General features: G+C 40.8%; 1 protein-coding gene across 11 annotated transcripts in view; it reads left to right on the top strand.

The window, feature by feature from the left end:
* huwe1 (HECT, UBA and WWE domain containing E3 ubiquitin protein ligase 1) overlaps window positions 1-17,051 on the top strand; it is a 72,935-nt gene that overhangs the window by 11,671 nt on the left and 44,213 nt on the right. For 6 of the 11 annotated variants that reach the window (XM_059332609.1, XM_059332603.1, XM_059332612.1 and 3 more), the window contains 30 exons: window positions 72-121; window positions 352-421; window positions 1,072-1,170; window positions 3,056-3,262; window positions 3,394-3,546; window positions 3,642-3,704; window positions 3,872-3,949; window positions 4,069-4,119; window positions 4,205-4,373; window positions 4,459-4,559; window positions 4,715-4,865; window positions 4,959-5,086; window positions 5,585-5,725; window positions 5,842-5,947; window positions 6,959-7,066; window positions 7,149-7,250; window positions 7,386-7,466; window positions 7,847-7,953; window positions 9,062-9,239; window positions 9,328-9,419; window positions 10,316-10,536; window positions 10,677-10,734; window positions 10,846-11,022; window positions 11,758-12,003; window positions 12,790-12,923; window positions 13,010-13,122; window positions 13,878-14,060; window positions 14,953-15,169; window positions 15,724-15,846; window positions 16,383-16,620. In XM_059332609.1, the coding sequence (XP_059188592.1) occupies window positions 377-421; window positions 1,072-1,170; window positions 3,056-3,262; window positions 3,394-3,546; window positions 3,642-3,704; window positions 3,872-3,949; window positions 4,069-4,119; window positions 4,205-4,373; window positions 4,459-4,559; window positions 4,715-4,865; window positions 4,959-5,086; window positions 5,585-5,725; window positions 5,842-5,947; window positions 6,959-7,066; window positions 7,149-7,250; window positions 7,386-7,466; window positions 7,847-7,953; window positions 9,062-9,239; window positions 9,328-9,419; window positions 10,316-10,536; window positions 10,677-10,734; window positions 10,846-11,022; window positions 11,758-12,003; window positions 12,790-12,923; window positions 13,010-13,122; window positions 13,878-14,060; window positions 14,953-15,169; window positions 15,724-15,846; window positions 16,383-16,620 (3,870 nt within the window). In that variant the 5' untranslated portion in view covers window positions 72-121; window positions 352-376. The remainder of the gene's footprint in view (window positions 1-71; window positions 122-351; window positions 422-1,071; window positions 1,171-3,055; window positions 3,263-3,393; window positions 3,547-3,641; window positions 3,705-3,871; window positions 3,950-4,068; window positions 4,120-4,204; window positions 4,374-4,458; window positions 4,560-4,714; window positions 4,866-4,958; window positions 5,087-5,584; window positions 5,726-5,841; window positions 5,948-6,958; window positions 7,067-7,148; window positions 7,251-7,385; window positions 7,467-7,846; window positions 7,954-9,061; window positions 9,240-9,327; window positions 9,420-10,315; window positions 10,537-10,676; window positions 10,735-10,845; window positions 11,023-11,757; window positions 12,004-12,789; window positions 12,924-13,009; window positions 13,123-13,877; window positions 14,061-14,952; window positions 15,170-15,723; window positions 15,847-16,382; window positions 16,621-17,051) is intronic. The other 5 variants (XM_059332608.1, XM_059332610.1, XM_059332611.1 and 2 more) reach the window with 5 other exon arrangements.

The following is a 17,051-nucleotide window of genomic DNA, read 5'->3' on the forward strand; positions in this document are numbered from 1 at the left end:
GTTGTATTGTTGTATGTGGGACACTGTTGCTAGTTTTGATTTTTCTTTTTCTTTTTACCATCATTTTGCAGGTAATGTGACTGGAACATGCGGTTGAGTGGGATTTGCCAAATTATTTTCTGTAAGTACATTTCACATTTCAAGTCTTGTGCATGGTCTATTTCTATTTCTGGATTTATTTATGCATTCTAGAACGGAATGTCTCGTTTTAAATTTTTTATGGAATACTGAGATGTTTAAAGTGCAATATTTTGCTAATTTCCAAATTATAAATCCAAGTAGTTCTGTACCGTAACATTGAAATTCATCAACGCATATCGTTATCGGTTGTTCACGGAAATTTCTCAACAGGAGCGACAAATAGAGATTATCGACAATGAAGGTCGACAGAAGCAAGTTAAAGAAAACCCCTACGGAAGCTGTGAGTATGCTTAACACACATATTTTGTGGCCATAGCCCCATGTAGTGCCTGATTTCCACAGTTATAATATTCAAACTGAGCTATGCTATGACTAAATGTGATAGTAGCCCATATTGAGGACACATCCCAAGTGGTTTTCTGTATATCAAGAGCTTAGTAAAAGGTGTTGAATGATGTGTTAGAGATTTGATATTTGCACAAACGGCAGTAAGTGCCTGTCATCTGCACCTTTATATTGAACCAGTTAACTGTGGCTGCTTCTTTTACTTTCCTTTCTTATGAAATGATGCACTGACCAAAATAGCAAGGCAGTCAGTTGCTAACCTCGTTGACCATACGGTTGTACTTTCTATAGGTTCTTTAAAATAACGGTCATAGCAGTAGTGAGCATTTCAGCTGCAGCTGGACATTTTTGCATTGCATCACAGCAACACGGCACTCGCACCTCTTTGATTATATTAAAGGAGAGTAGATCTCCAAACTGCACAGTTGGCTCCTACTTTGAGTTAACAGACAAACTTCAATTTTTAATGTCACAGCATCTTTAAATTGTGTTAAACTGTGCTAAAATATGTTAGTAGGAAATAGCCCTATGTGATCCACGTAGTCTCTACTAACTAACTATTTTGTGCTCCTTCTGATCCGACAGCCTGCCGATTGCAGGATACTTATAGAGAAGCTTAAGGCATGCAGTGATGAGCAACTGCTGGTTGAACTGCAGCACATCAAGACCTGGAATATTGGCAAGGTAAGCACCTAAAAAAGAGGGTAAGATACCTCCCTCTGTCTTTTCCTTGGGAACCCTATCATAACTACATATCTGTTATGACATAGTTCCTGCTGGTCAGTGATTGTGTGGAACTGGATTACGTGACATAAGAGGTGTACTCCAGGAATTGTTCAGGAACTGGGACAGCTTTTAGACTGTCTTTACTAAACTGTCTAATTTCTAAAAAAAACTGCATGAAAACAACATGTCCACATGACCATTTCCATGTTGTTTTCATAGAGACATCTCTCAGTGAGACACACCTGAACAATGGATGATCTTTTAGCTGGCAAACAACAAACGGCACATGCCTAACTAAACTAATTATCATATGGTCGAAATGTCATCTACACAAACTGGCATGAATGCAGAATAATGGAATAAATATTTGTGGGTCAATAATACTACATATAAACCAGTACTCTTAATAGTACTGCCTTGCACCACTTCTTTATTTTAAGGTTGTGACATCCTCTGACAAAAGAAAATGTACAATTTCTTTATTTCATCAGTTTAATGCGGATGTACTTTTGGACTGCTTGCCCACTTGGATGCCTTCGTTGTTCATTAGCAGCGGCAACAGTGTGTGACTGTGTGAGTCTGTGTGTGTATGTCATCATGACAAAATGTAGTCTTGGAGACATCTACGGTAGTGGAAGCAGTTTTGAGTGTTTGAGTGTTCATCTGTCTGTGGACAGATTTTCTTTCACTGTGATGGCATCAAAACCCGTACAAGATGCAACCACGACATTTCCAGATGTGTTGTTGAGATTAAAATGAAGCCAGAGATTGGAGATGGGTGTGGTCCCAGCAAGGGTCCCAGAAGAAGAGGGGTAGAATTTAGAGAAGCGTCCATTGGCACCTCCACTTTACGCCGCTTGCCCAATTTGGCGTAGCAGCTGGTGTGTTCCCATCGCAAGATGGTCCCCAGTTTGGTGACTTATTAATATTCCCCTCTTTCTATGAGCATTTTGAATTTGCACATCATGCCTCTGTTTTACCAGAAAGCCCCAAAAAAGTAAAGAATGAAATGTGCAGCTGACAAGAACAGGTATGCAGTGGGTGTAGAGCAAATCAAAGCAAACATTGAAACATTGATACCACCCTGAATATAAACAGATTGGCATTGTTTAAACATGGCCTGCTTCCTCAGCTGTTTTATTTGTACACTGTTGTCACCTACGTGTCCCAACTGTAAAAATGTGACCGTATCCGCTAGATGAGCTTGAAGGAAAACAAGCCACCTAAGGTTATAATTACCATCCATGTGGTGAAGAGTTATGGCATTTCACCTCAGCTTTACTGTAGAGAATCTGTGTCATGCTTGATTGTGACTTCATCCCAAAACCCTTCTTATATTCACAAGGCAGTCCCCTATGTTGTCAGGAAATAAATAGCCTAGGACAGGGATGGGCAACGGGAGGCCCGGGGGCCACATACGACCCGCACCATCACTTGAAGTGGCCCTCAGTACAACTACATGCATTTGAGCATGAAATCTTAAAAATGCAGAGTAAAAATGCACAAAATTACTTCTTGCAATTAATGTTGATCTGCTGTTCTTGCACTGAAAAAAAAATCACAGTAGGTGGTTAATTTTTACTTGCTTCAAACCTTTTTTAATCATGTTTATACTGTTATACATGCATTTGAGCATGAAATATGATAAGTTACTGCACTGTAAACATATTTAAAATTGCAGTTTCATCATATCTGGTTACGTGCACGCTCCTATATGTGGCCCTGTGGTGGTGTTGATGAAAAATTGTGGCCCCCTCCAGCATTTAAGATGCCCATCCCTGCCTAGGATATTTTACCTTGAATTGATTGATCACTGATGATAGTATTTTTTTTCCTTTAACAGTGTGAGCTGTACCACTGGGTGGATCTACTGGACCGCTTTGATGGCATTCTGTGTGATGCAGGCCAGACGGTGGAGAACATGTCATGGCTGCTGGTGTGTGACCGTCCCGACAACGGACAGCTCAAAGCCCTGCTTTTGGCAGTGCTCAACTTCACAGCACTGCTCATTGAGTATAGCTTCTCTAGGCACCTCTACAGCTCCATAGAGGTAGGTTTGAACCAGTGCACTCTCAACCACTACTTGCTTTCCTGGGCTGCGTACATGACATGGAGGAAAAAAAGCAAGGCAGCACGCTAACTTTAACCCTTTTTTATTTATCCCCTCCACCTCTTTTACAGCACTTAACCACCTTGTTAGCGTCATGTGACATGCAGGTGGTCCTGTCTGTGTTGAACCTGCTCTATGTGTTCAGTAAGCGCTCCAACTACATCACAAGACTGGGGTCTGACAAAAGGACGCCTCTGCTGGCCCGTCTGCAACACCTGGCTGAGGTCTAGTGAATACCATTGTTTTTCTATTGCCATGATTCCAGCTGTCCCTCAAGAGAAAGAGCTGTATTGTTTAGTCTCTTTGTTCTCTTGTGTAGAGCTGGGGAGGAAAGGAGAATGGCTTTGGTCTGGCTGAGTGCTGCAGGGATCTGCTTATGACGGTGAGGATTTTACACAGGGATGTTTAATAATCGTCTCTTTCAACTACCTAGAGCTGCGGGACTATTAGTTTTATGTTTATGAATAAAAGCTGTCAAACAAGACTAATTAACCACTATTTATAAACCATCTTCCTTTACTATGCTGCCCCCCTGTGGTATATGAACAGAAGTACCCACCCAGTGCCACAACACTGCACTTCGAGTTTTACGCTGAACTGGGCCCTGAGGTCAAAGTAGAGAGAAAGGTAAAGACCAAGACATTTATTTTTGAAATCCTTATGTAAAGAAAAATAAATGTATTTGTGTAATATTGTGTTGATGACTCAACTTTCTCCTAAACCTTTCTGAACTCTTATTTCCACAGCAGACAAGTAGTAACACACTACACTATATTCACATCGAGCAGCTTGACAAGGTACAGAAACATAAGAATTGTGTCATTAACTGCTGAGTAGTAACACTTTGGGTTCTTCAGCTTACACGTGTTCTGCATTTCTCAGATTTCAGAGAGTCCGTCTGAGATCATGGAGTCGCTGACGGTGATGTACAACATCCCTAAAGACAAGCAGACTCTGCTGTTCACACACATTCGACTGGCCCATGGCTTCTCCAATCACAAGAAGAGGTTGCAGGCTGTGCAGGCCCGACTGCATGCAATCTCCATACTGGGTGAGTAGAAGCCTTCTTCCTCAGATAAATTGACTGATTGTTGTCTTCCAAGTTGAAACATCTGACATTATCCGTTTCTTTGCAGTGTATTCAAATGCACTCCAAGAGTCAGCCAACAGTATTCTGTATAACGGCCTGATAGAGGAGCTGGTGGATGTATTACAGATTACAGACAAACAGCTTGTGGTAAGAAAAGTTTGCTTCATCTGCTTAATCACTGTCATTGCACTACAATTATGTTACATTGCATACCATTCGCTGCTTTGTCAGAGCAAATTGACCTTCAGGTGATTAACTGTAACTCTGGTTTTCTGAAACACTAATTTTAATTTGTTCTTAAGGATATCAAGGCAGCATCTTTGCGCACTTTAACTTCGATTGTCCATCTGGAGCGGACGCCCAAGCTTTCCAACATCATCGACTGCACAGGCACTGCCTCCTACCACGGCTTCCTGCCCGTGTTGGTGCGCAACTGTATACAAGCAATGATTGGTGAGCATGCAGCCAGTTTACTATGTGATGCACAAGAATACTGGACAATTAAAATGGGAGCTTTTTTGTTAACTTTTGACTTCTATATCCCAGACCCTCTGATGGAGCCCTACCCGCACCAGTTTGCCACTGCACTGTTCTCATTCCTCTACCACTTGGCGAGCTATGATGCTGGAGGAGAAGCCCTCGTGTCCTGTGGCATGATGGAAGCCCTCCTGAAGGTAAATACTCATCCTACTAATCTTTTCGCTTCGTTTCCGTTTATTTCGGTCAATACATGTCATTCAAAAAGAAGTAACAAACCAGAAAAAACATTGATCAAAGTAAACAATAAGTAAACAGAAAGATAATTGATAATAGACATTTAGACCGAAAAGGCTGAAGCATAGCTTATTCCGCCTACCCTGTTACAAGTTAATTTAAAAATTAGAAATGTACAATCTGTTATTTACTAATAAAAGAAATAAGAAGCCACAAAAGAGAGAAAAAATAGAAGCTGCTTGATTTTTTCTTTTCTTTCTTTTTTTTTCTTCTTCCCCTCCCCCTCCTAAAATCCACTCACAATGTCATGCCGGTAGATGTTCTGCAGTGCAGACTACGAAGTGTTTTGTCTCTTTATTAAATGCCAATATCATATCGACCAAATTCCATGTGACCGACCAATTTTTTAATAACCATTATTTGATCATCGATTAATCATTCCCCTCCCTAATTTGAAGGTTATCAAGTTCCTGGGTGATGAGCAGGACCAGATCACTTTTGTGACGCGAGCAGTGCGGGTCGTGGACCTCATCACCAACCTTGACATGGCTGCCTTTCAGTCCCACAGCGGCCTTTCCATTTTCATCTGCAGGCTAGAGGTTTGTTATGCATTTCTCATTCCTGGCACAGCAGCCTGCAGCCACAGTGTCACTGAAACTTCTGCCAAGCTGATGGTCTCACTCGTTCTTCTCTCCTCATTACTTTGTATATGCAGCATGAGGTGGACCTGTCGAGGAAAGAGTGCCCTTTTGTCATCAAGCCAAAGATCCAGAGGCCTAGCACAGCTGTTGAGTCTGAGGACATGGACACAGACATGGAGAGTAAGTCACTGTTCCTAAAACCTATAAAAATGTCACCTCCAGAAATTAGGGCTGTTTCCACTGTCCCTGTTGAAGAGCAGGTTCTTTTTTCTCCCCTGAAAAAAGCCTGGTTACTGATTGGATAGAAAGCTAAGCAGGATGAGACGTAGTGCTCGACGCCACAACAACACGCGGCATTAGTAAAAGCTGGTGAAGCAGTGTTGCCAACTTAGCGACTTTGTTGCTATATTTAGCGACTTTTCAGACCCCCTTAGCAACTATTTTTCAAGAAAGCGACTGGCGACATATCCAGCGACTTTTTCTGGTGTTATTGGAGACTTTTGGAGACTCCTTCTTACTCTTCTTAGCGAGTCGAATCGGCACAGTCCTCCTGCAGCAGTCTCTCCCAGCTGTAGAGCCGGAGAGGATGTTAACCCCTTAGCATCCAGTCTGCAAATTGCTAATAGGCTAACAGTTAGCTCTGTAGCAGTACAGTGTGTATGTGCTAATAGGCTAACAGTTAGCTCTGTAGCAGTACAGTGTGTATGTGCTGCTGCTGCAGGAGGTGTTCACTTAGCGATCTCAGTTTGTTTACAACAAGCACCGGACACTGTGCACAGTTAGTGATGCCGGTTAATTCACCATCACTATGTTTATGATCAGCAGAGACGCTGTGCATAATTAGCCATGCTGCTTTGTTTATGATCAGCTGCTGACGTTGTGCACAGTTAGTGACGGCGGCCACAGTTGAGTCTCCCGTGTTTAATTAACTGTCGCTAAGTGATTATGTGACAGTTGGAAACCATACGTCACCTCCAGAGTCTCTAAATCCCTCTGGGAGCCTTTTTGTAATGGAGACACGCAGAGTGAGGGACTTTTGAGAGGGCGTGGCCTGAGACTTTCCCCCCTAGTGGAAACACGGTTATTGATTAGTCAAGGCTAAAATTTAACTTCAAAGCTTGTCAATGTTGTCCTGTTATAAAGAATCCCCTGGCTGTTGTGTTCATTTGCCAACATTATGTATTCTAACAGTGTCAGAAGTGGCCATGGAAAGCAGCCCTGGACCGTCCACATCTTCTGGTTCAAGGCCAGAAGCAGAGCACCGAGCACAGAGCAGTGCTGTGAACACGCCTCGTGCAGGTACACACATCAAACAATTGCAAAAAAAACCAAACACTTGTCCACTATTGTATTCTATCAACACTAGACTCTCTTTTTCTAGGTATGCAGTGTATCCCCCAGAGGGCAGCTCTGTTAAAGTCAATGCTAAATTTCTTGAAGAAAGCCATCCAGGACCCTGCCTTTTCTGATGGTATCCGCCACGGTGAGTCATTGGCACCTTCTTTTTTTACTCTGTAGATTTAAAATCAAGGGCCTTGTTTATACATGTTGAACAGGTCTGGTAATTGTTGTTTGGACGTGTCAGTTGTTAATGTGTGTTTCCTCTTTTTCTCACTAGTAATGGATGGGTCGTTGCCTACCTCACTCAAGCACATCATCAGTAATGCGGAGTATTATGGCCCTTCACTGTTTCTCTTAGGTGAGTTCACAGCAGCGCATCAGAAAATCCCTTCAAGTGCTCCTCTGACTGAGCAAAATGCTCCCACTAGACTTAAGAGATTTTATGTTTGTCATATTAAACTGGAGATCAACTGGACAAGTAATAATAATAATACATTTCATTTATAGAAGTTGAACAGTTAAAACAGTGAAAATGCATTACAAATAAAAACAAACAATTGAAATCAACAACATTGATCATACATTAAAAGCAGTTTTGTGAATTGAACGTAATGAAATGTCACTGTTTGCTTAATGAATGATATGTAGAATGTTGTCCTTGTTTTGGATTATAATCTTCCTCTTTTCTTTCTTTTTTTTTATCTGTCCCTGCTCTCGTCTCTGTCTTCGGCTCTGTAGCGACAGAGGTGGTGACAGTGTTTGTGTTCCAGGAGCCATCACTGCTTTCCTCCCTGCAGGATAATGGTCTCACTGATGTCATGCTGCATGCCCTTCTCATCAAAGACGTGAGTCCTTTTTCCCTGTCTCCTCCCTTTTTTGGGTCTCTGACAGTTAAAAAAAAAAGTTGAACAACTTCAGATATTAAATTCTGTACAAGTGCTGAGACAATGAAAGAAAGTGAGACGGTAAAATTTAAGTTTTCGGAAATGGCTGAAGATACTAATATTTCTCCTTCAACTTAAATATTAAGATATTCACTTATTATCCTCACAATGGGGAAAGTATCAACCTTTGCATTTGACCTGGCCTTTCCACACACAAGTGACCCCATGCTTCAAGCAGTGGAAAACACATTACCGCGTCCTGGGAGCAGTGGGGGGTTAGGTGCCTTGCTCAAGACCACCTCAGCTGTTGAGGTTCTGAGATTCGAACCAGCAACCCCCTTGTTACAAGCCTGATTCTCTCACCTCCAGGACTGCCCAAAATTACCCCACTTACAAAATCGTTGGGTTTATAAAGAATATGAAATATGAATATGAAAATATTTTCCATTTTCTCCAAGGTGTTTATGGCCGCCATCTTGGATTTTATATATATATATATATATCCTTTATTTAACCAGGTAAAAGTCTCGTTGAGATTAAAAAATCTCTTTTCCAAGAGAGACCTGGCCAAGAAAGCAGCATAAAAAGTGACAAGTTACAACATTTAAACACAGTTAACATAAACAATTAAATACAATTACAGCCATCACAACAACACTGAAGGAGCCTCAGTAGGGACTTATATGGAGCAGCCACACTGACCAAGAGAAATTATTTCTTTATCCTTTAGAATCAATTTAGATTCACCGATTGTGATTCACCGATTGTCAACTCAGACAATTTCAATTCATTTTGCAGTTTGTTCCATGATAAAGGGGGCGTAACTAAAAGCTTTCTTACCTTACTCAGTTTTTTTGCACAAAATACTTTTCAATTGTTTTTAAAATGTCAGGTCCCAAACTGTTTTGGTGGCTAAACATATATTTTGTCATTTCAGAAATTCCCATTAACTAAGGAAAATCATTTCAATGTAATACAAATGAAATATTTTCATTATAACATAATTTTTACATCAACAAGAGTGAGTTTATGGTATTTTGGTAAAAAAAAAATGTAATCTCTTTTGCAGGTTCCTGCTACCCGTGAGGTGTTGGGTTCTCTGCCCAACGTGTTCAGCGCCCTGTGCCTGAATGCACGAGGCCTGCACTCCTTTGTTCAGTGCCAGCCATTCGAGCGCCTCTTCAAAGTGCTTTTGTCCCCAGACTACCTGCCCGCCATGCGACGGCGACGCAGCTCGGACCCGTTGGGTGAGTTGTACCGTACGTGCTGTGTAAATAATTAGACCTCCACCTGTTAAACCTGCTTCGGTGAGTGACATATTCTGTTTCACTTCAGGTGACACTGCATCCAACCTAGGCAGTGCTGTGGATGAGCTCATGAGGCACCAACCCACTTTGAAGACTGATGCTACTACTGCCATTATTAAGGTAGGTTGACTTTATTTTTAAAGCAATCTTTTCGAGTGTTGCCACATGATTTTGTAGCATAATTAAGGCTAAATTCATCCAGCTCCACTAGCTACCTGTTGCAGCATCAAATTCAAATCTCTAATGCTGCCTACAAAGTTGTCTCCGGTACTGCACCCAGCTACTTCAACACCCTGATTCAGACATATTCTACCTCACAACCGTTGCATTCTTCAAATGAACGGCGCCTGGCTCTGCCAATCCAAACTCTTTGCAGGTCTTGTTCCCCGTTGGTGGAACCACTACCAGTTCCTACCAGAGCACCTTCTCTCCTAGCACCACACGATAATTCTACTCCTTAACCCTTTATCGGGCGAAGAACTATATTTGGTAACTTCAGTGGATATCAAAATGGGGTCCCCATGTCTCTCTGTGAGGTCGTAGAACCACATGGATTTGTAATATTTAGAGAAAAAAGTTGCAAATGTACGAGATTAAAGTGGCAAATCTACAAGAAAAAAAGTCGCAGATTTAAGAGAATTAAAGTGGCAATCTGCGCGAAAAAACAAAAAAAAAATTCTTGCAGATTCACCACTTTAAATCTCATAAATCTGTGCATTTTTTTCTCGTGGATTTGCCACTTTAAGCTCGGAAACTTTTTTTCTCAAAGTATTACCCTCCTCCCCCGGGTCCGTATGTTTCTTTTACACATTCTGGCAGTATGTAATATCCTCCAATATTCTCTAGGGTTGAAATTTGCAAGTATTTCAATGAGGGTTAAAGAATCCTCACTAGACCTTATTGCTGCACTAATGGCTCTTATCGCACTATACCTTGATTGTTCCCCCTTTTTCCTGTAAGTCACTTTGGATAAAAGCGTCTAATGCTAAATGACTAAATGTAAATTGGTGTTCCAGTTACTGGAGGAGATCTGCAACCTGGGTCGAGCACCTGAGTACATCTGCCAGAAACCGTCTATCCAGAAAGCAGACGGGACTGTTGCTGTGCCACCAGCACGCTCCAGCCACGCTGCTGAAGAAGCTTCAAGCGAGGACGAAGAGGAAGAGGAGGCCCTCCACACGTTCAGCCAGCAGCAGGGGGAACCAGAGAGCAACAGACAGTCAGTTCCACTTGAACTGTATGACGCTGAGTTCATAACACAATAGAATAGAACAACAACTCTTTACAGAATTTGAAATTTATTTTATTTTTCCAAGTCAATCAACTAGATTTCAAATCCCTTAGTCGGTCGTTCTGATGATGTTTTAATGTTTGCAGGGTGGTGGGCACCGAGGAGCGGATCCCCATTCCTCTCATGGATTATATTCTCAATGTGGTGAGTGTGCATTCTTGGAAAGTTTTACTGGTTTTTATGGCATGATGGGAAATATTCCTTGCTATAAAGTGAACTCCGTGCGGTCACTGATGCATTTTTCGTGTTTTCTAGATGAAGTTTGTGGAATCCATTCTGAGCAACAACACCACAGACGACCACTGTCAGGAGTTTGTCAACCAGAAGGGACTTCTACCTCTGGTTTCTATTCTGGGGCTCCCCAACCTACCCATAGACTTCCCCACCTCTGCAGCCTGCCAGGCTGTGGCTGGTGTCTGCAAGTCCATATTGGTGAGTTTGTTTTCTTTAAGTTTGTGCCTGGAACGACACACATTATTCACCATACAAATACTTGGGGGACCTTTTTTGACGACCAGATCAAATTTGATGTGAACACAGATTTTCTAGTAAAGCGAGGACAACAGAGAATTCATCTTCTCAGGAAACTAAATTCTTTCTCTGCCAGGCCTGTTATACTCTATAAACCATTTAGAGAGTCTTTTGTGTTTTTCCTTTATCTGTTGGTTTCATTGTCTTTCAGTCAAAGACAGAAACAGCCTGACTAGTATTGTGAAGTCATGCTCTAAGATTACCAGAGTAAAACTAAGAGACTTAAGTTCCTTTTGCAACCAGCAAATCCTCCGTAAAGCAGAGAGCATTTTAGCTCCCTGAGCCAAGCCATGAATTCTCTGTTACCTTTAGGGCCGTTATGCCCTTCCTAGGTGTAAAACAAATCACTTTTAGACTTTTAAATTCTTCATAGGGTTTTTATTTTTTTCTATTTATTCATTTTTTCCTTATTTCTTAAATTCTTAAAGCAATGTGGCTTATAAATAATCTGTATGCAGTAGGCTATCACAGGCTTTTATAATGTGTCCATTCTAAGCTCCATGTTGTGTTATGTGTGTTATGTGTTATTAAAGTTGTTTGGATTGAATTGAACATTAACATAAATGTAATGTGCCTGGGTTAGCCAAAAGAAGCATCATTTTGCTGACTGTGTTTTTCCTTAAATCCTCCCCTCAGACTCTATCTCATGAGCCGAAGGTTCTCCAGGAAGGCCTCTGCCAACTGGACAGTATTCTGACATCTCTGGAGCCACTTCATCGACCGATCGAGGTTCCTGGTGGATCCGTGCTCCTCAGAGAACTGGCTAACGCTGGACATGTCACCGACGCTACGCTGTCAGCCCGGGCCACCCCACTGCTGCATGCTCTGACTGCAGCACACGCCTACATCCTCATGTTTGTCCATACATGCAGAGTAGGGCAGGTAAATATGGATGCATTATCTTAACAAGCAGAATTAACTACCCTCTCACCCTGTTTTACCTTTTAATATAGAAACATTTGGAAAGAATTGTTGTCTTTTGTTTTTTAAGGGTTCGTACGGGTGCTTGAAATCCTTGAAAATGCTTGAATTTAAATATTGTATTTTCAAGGTTTAAAAAGTGCTTGGATTTTGGATGAAGCGCTTGTAAATTCTTGAAATTCTTACTGTATTTCTCTTGCAATCTGACTATATCCATCTATAGACTATAGATAATCACATGTTCAATGTAAAAAATAATGAGTAGCCTATCTGAAATGAAGACCGTTCCTCCTAAAAGTGTAACACCATCGCTGTTGGTATGGTTCAGTGAGATCTCCCCCTTTTAGTATGTAAGTACTCATCTAAAACATGCAATTTACAACAGGTGTAAGATACTGGAAAAGCTTGAAAATTTACCTTGAAAGTCCTTGAAAAATGCTTGAATTTGACCACTGCTAAAGTGTGCAAACCCTGATTTTTGTTGATGAGTGTTTTAAAGATATTATTGAAGCCACTGAGCTGTTTATCAGTATTGTAAACAATAAAACACAGACGAGTAAATCGTTTTTTATATGCACTGTCACGAATAACATTCAAAGCTAGTTTTGACTTAAGAATATAATATATTCATCACATCCTTGACCACAAATTATCAGTTTTTTCAAGCTATATATGGGGTTCTTTAAATTTGTGACCATTTCAGAATGGTTGAGCAGCTCTGAATGTTTCTGTTCTCTTTTCAAACAGAGTGAGATCAGAGCGATCTCAGTGAACCAGTGGGGCTCCCAGCTGGGTTTGAGTGTTCTCAACAAGCTCAGTCAGCTCTACTGTTCTCTGGTATGGGAGAGCACCGTGCTGCTGTCCCTCTGCACACCCAACAGGTCAATCTCTTATCCTTTTTACCACCCCTTATTTTAAGTGCCGGCTCAGTCGTAACCCTTTAACACCTCTTGCCTGTGCCCAACAGTCTGCCTCCAGGATGTGAGTTCGGCCAGGCTGACATGCAAAAACTGGTGCCCAAAGAGGAGAAGCCATCTGGCAGCACTGCAGCAGCCACAGCCTCTGGCTCCAGGAGAGCTGGTAATTTAACCCTTTAACTTTGTTCACTGGAAACCACCATGTCCCTGGAACGCCTTCAAAACCTTTTTGTTATTCACATTAGCAGGCAATTAACATCACAAGGGAAAACAAATGAAAACATATTGAGATTGAGTCTCATCTGTCACACATATAGCACTGTAAAGGGTATTGCACATATTTTATCTGGTTCTGTATTCCAAAAAAAGGGGGATATTTTAGATAATAATAGTGTATAAGAGTGTTAAGCGATATAGTGGGTAACTGGGGTCCACCTTCTCATAAAAACAGGGACTTTTAGCTGTAATTGGGCAGTCATATATTCCATCAGGTAGACATGTTTCACTTTCTGTTACCACTGAGTGATCATGGGGGGGTCTTTCTTCATCCAATTTATAGTGATTTTTCTTGCAATTATCAACAAAATGTGTAATATATAACATTGTTCTGTGGTAAACAGGTGATCAGGAAAAACATCTAATAAAAATAACAAAGAGTCCATTCTTTGACATTTTTCCAAAATGTTTGTACTTTCGGGCAGTCCCAAAATATACGAGTATGGTCGCCGACCATGTCACAGTTCCTCCAACATTTGTTGCTGGGATTGTTCTTGGAAACAAAGGTTGTTCGTGGTGTCCTGAAGAACCTAATTTTGACCTTCCAGTCAAATTTTTTGTATAGTTGGCTTCCAACCCCCTTATGGCATCTGGAACATATGTTTACCTTCAAAAACGTTAATCTCCTTCACCTTTATCTAGCAGAGTCTGAGGCCGTGTCTGTGGATGCGTCTGCTGGGGGGCTGTTGGAAGGAATGGGTCTGGATGGGGACACTTTGGCTCCCATGGAGACGGACGAACCCACTGCAACGGATCCTAAGGCCAAGTCCAAGCTGACCCCTGCTATGGCCACCCGCATAAAGCAGATTAAACCGCTACTCTCTGGTGAGGTCATTTCTGTGATGCACAATCAAGTTTTTGTGTTAATATTTCACCAGAAGTCGCTTTGGTGATTCTCATGAACATGGTACAGATCATAGCAAAAATCCAAGAGCATTGAATACATATTTCCTTTGATCGTTTATAACATATATAATCTAAAGTCACTGTTTAATATGAATTTATAATCCATTTAAACAATTTTAAGGTATTTTCTGACATTTTGAGAGACGCTGTGAGCAAAATTCATTACTGTAACACATTTTTAAATAAAAATATTTTTTCTTTTTTTTTCTTTGGCAAGCACTTAAATATGCTCAAGGGTAGCTGGTATCACCAAAACGTATTTTATTAAAATATACACATTTTAATGCAAACGGTTCTGTCATTACCGTAACATTTAACAATTTTTTTCTCATCAATTTTCATTCAGATTTTGTTCTTTATACATTGTTAAAAACCATTGTTTGATTATATTCTGTTAAATTATGCATTTTTTTCAACAAATGTGTATTTATTTTTATAAAGTTGACTAAATATTTATTGTATATAAGTGTGGGGAAACCATGACATTTTTATCTGGATGCATTACGGTAATGAATTTGTGAATCAAAAAATGTTAAAAAATATAGAAAATATTATTTTAACACAACCATGAATGGTGCCTCATTATGACTATATTGTCCACTCGTATAAAAGTGAAATATATTTAGTTTAATAAAGTATGTCCTTATAATCTTCACAGACAGAACTTAGACTGGCTTCATGACAATCATCCGCTTAGATAAAAGCGTTTGCTAAATGACTAAATGTAGATGGATATTTTTTTGAAAACAAAACGCTGACTCAAATCCCCTCGTGTTTATCGTGTCTGACTAACCTCCTGGTTTCTTTCCAGCCTCGTCTCGTTTAGGTCGTGCTCTGGCGGAGCTCTTTGGCCTGCTGGTGAAGCTGTGTGTTGGCTCCCCAGTGCGCCAACGCCGCTCCCACCACGCCACCAGCACAGGCACCACCCCCACACCTGCTGCCCGGGCCACTGCTTCGGCCCTGACCAAGCTCCTCACCAAGGGACTGAGCTGGCAGCCCCCGCCCTACACACCCACCCCTCGTTTTAGGTAAGAGCAGACTACCCCATCATCGCTCTCTTGTAGAGGTGTGACGATACTCTCAGCTCATGAGACGAGACGAGACACGTTATTAGGTTCACAAGAACAAGACAAGACAAGATTTTAAGAAAACTACAATGACACAATGTATGACTGGACCAACAGACTTTTATTTAACCAAGTTGCACATGCATTTCGAAATGTTTTATTATAACTCTTGACATGCATGATGTAAGCATGAGCTTTCAATAAACTTCTTCTTCCACAAATTGAAACCAAAACTTAAAGTTAAAATGAGATAAATAAAAAACCCCAGAGGGATAAATGAGACTCCTGAGGTGACGTATGGTTCTTTTCATTTTACTGCCCCCACAGGTCACAAATAGAAGTTTGAATAACTCACAAATCTCGCGAGACTGATTTTTAGCGTGAAGAGAAATATCGTTGAGTTTAATCTCGCGAGATCTCGTGCCATGAGATCTCGTCACACCCCTATTCTCTTGTAATATGTGCTTGCAAACAGATATGAAGTAAGGTGTTTTTCTTTTCTTTTGGCCCGGCAGGCTGACTTTCTTCATCTGCTCAGTGGGCTTCACATCCCCCATGCTGTTCGATGAAAGGAAGTACCCCTACCACCTGATGCTGCAGAAGTTCTTCTGCTCCGGGGGTCATGATGCCTTATTTGAGTAAGTCCCACCCAATGCAGCGACCTAAAAATATCAAGAACAGTATTTTAATCTTCAAAAGGTCCTTGCTACAGGGTTCGTACGGGTGCTTGAAATCCTTGAAAATGCTTAAATTTTAATGTTGTATTTTCAAGGTTTGAAAAGTGCTTGGATTTTGGAAAAAGTGCTTGAAAATGCTTGAAATTGTTAAAGTATTTCTTGTGCAATCTGACTATATATAATCACATGTTCAATAAAAAATAATAATAAATTGAATATTGAGATTAGCAAACTTTACTTTTGGTTGTTAAAGTGTAAAACCATCGCTGTCGGTATGGTTGAGTGAAAATACCCCTTTTAGCATGTAAGTACTCATCTAAAACATGCAACTTAAACCGTTGTAAGGTCCTGGAAAAGCTTGAAAACGGACCTTAAAAGTCTTGAAAAGTGCTTGAATTTGACCACTCAAAAAGTGTAGAACCTTGTTGCTAATATCCATAATATTTTAAATTCTATGTAAAACAGGAGTTTTAAAGGTTCTGATGCTTTTTCAACAGGACATTTAACTGGGCCCTGTCGATGGGCGGGAAGGTCCCAGTGTCTGAGGGTCTGGAGCATACCGATCTACCAGATGGGACAGGGGAGTTCCTGGATGCCTGGTTAATGCTGGTGGAGAAGATGGTCAACCCCAGCACCGTGCTGGACTCGCCCCATTCCCTGCCAGCTAAAATGCCCGGGGTCACACCCACAATGCCCCAGTTCAGTGCACTCCGGTTCCTTATAGTCACCCAGAAGGTCAGTATCCACTAGCTATAAAATTCCAATGAGGCTATTTTAAAACCTTTGTTTTGAGTTTTCAACATGGAAAGTCAGTTATATGTTGCAGTGTCATTCAGGGGAGTAAACTTGTGAGAACACAGTTTCCAGGGAAACAAGAATAGACACTGTAAGATTCCTCCCTGCCAAGGTTATAATAGTTTTGTTTTTTTCATTAGTTTTAGTTTTAATTTTGTTGTTAATTTTTGTTTTCAGATTCAGTTTGTTTTAATGAGTTTTTAGACGGTGTTTGCTAGTTTTAATTAGTTTTAATTTTTTGGAAAATGCTTAGTTTTAGTTTAGTTTTAATTAGTTTTAGTTTTTTTGTAATGAGGTATTTGTTGGGTGCCAGATTAAAAAAAGTCACAATAAATGTTTCCTTTATTTCCTTTGTCTGATCCATCTCAGCC

This window comes from Centropristis striata, chromosome 5 (assembly GCF_030273125.1).
Source record: "Centropristis striata isolate RG_2023a ecotype Rhode Island chromosome 5, C.striata_1.0, whole genome shotgun sequence".
Lineage (NCBI taxonomy): Eukaryota > Metazoa > Chordata > Actinopteri > Perciformes > Serranidae > Centropristis > Centropristis striata.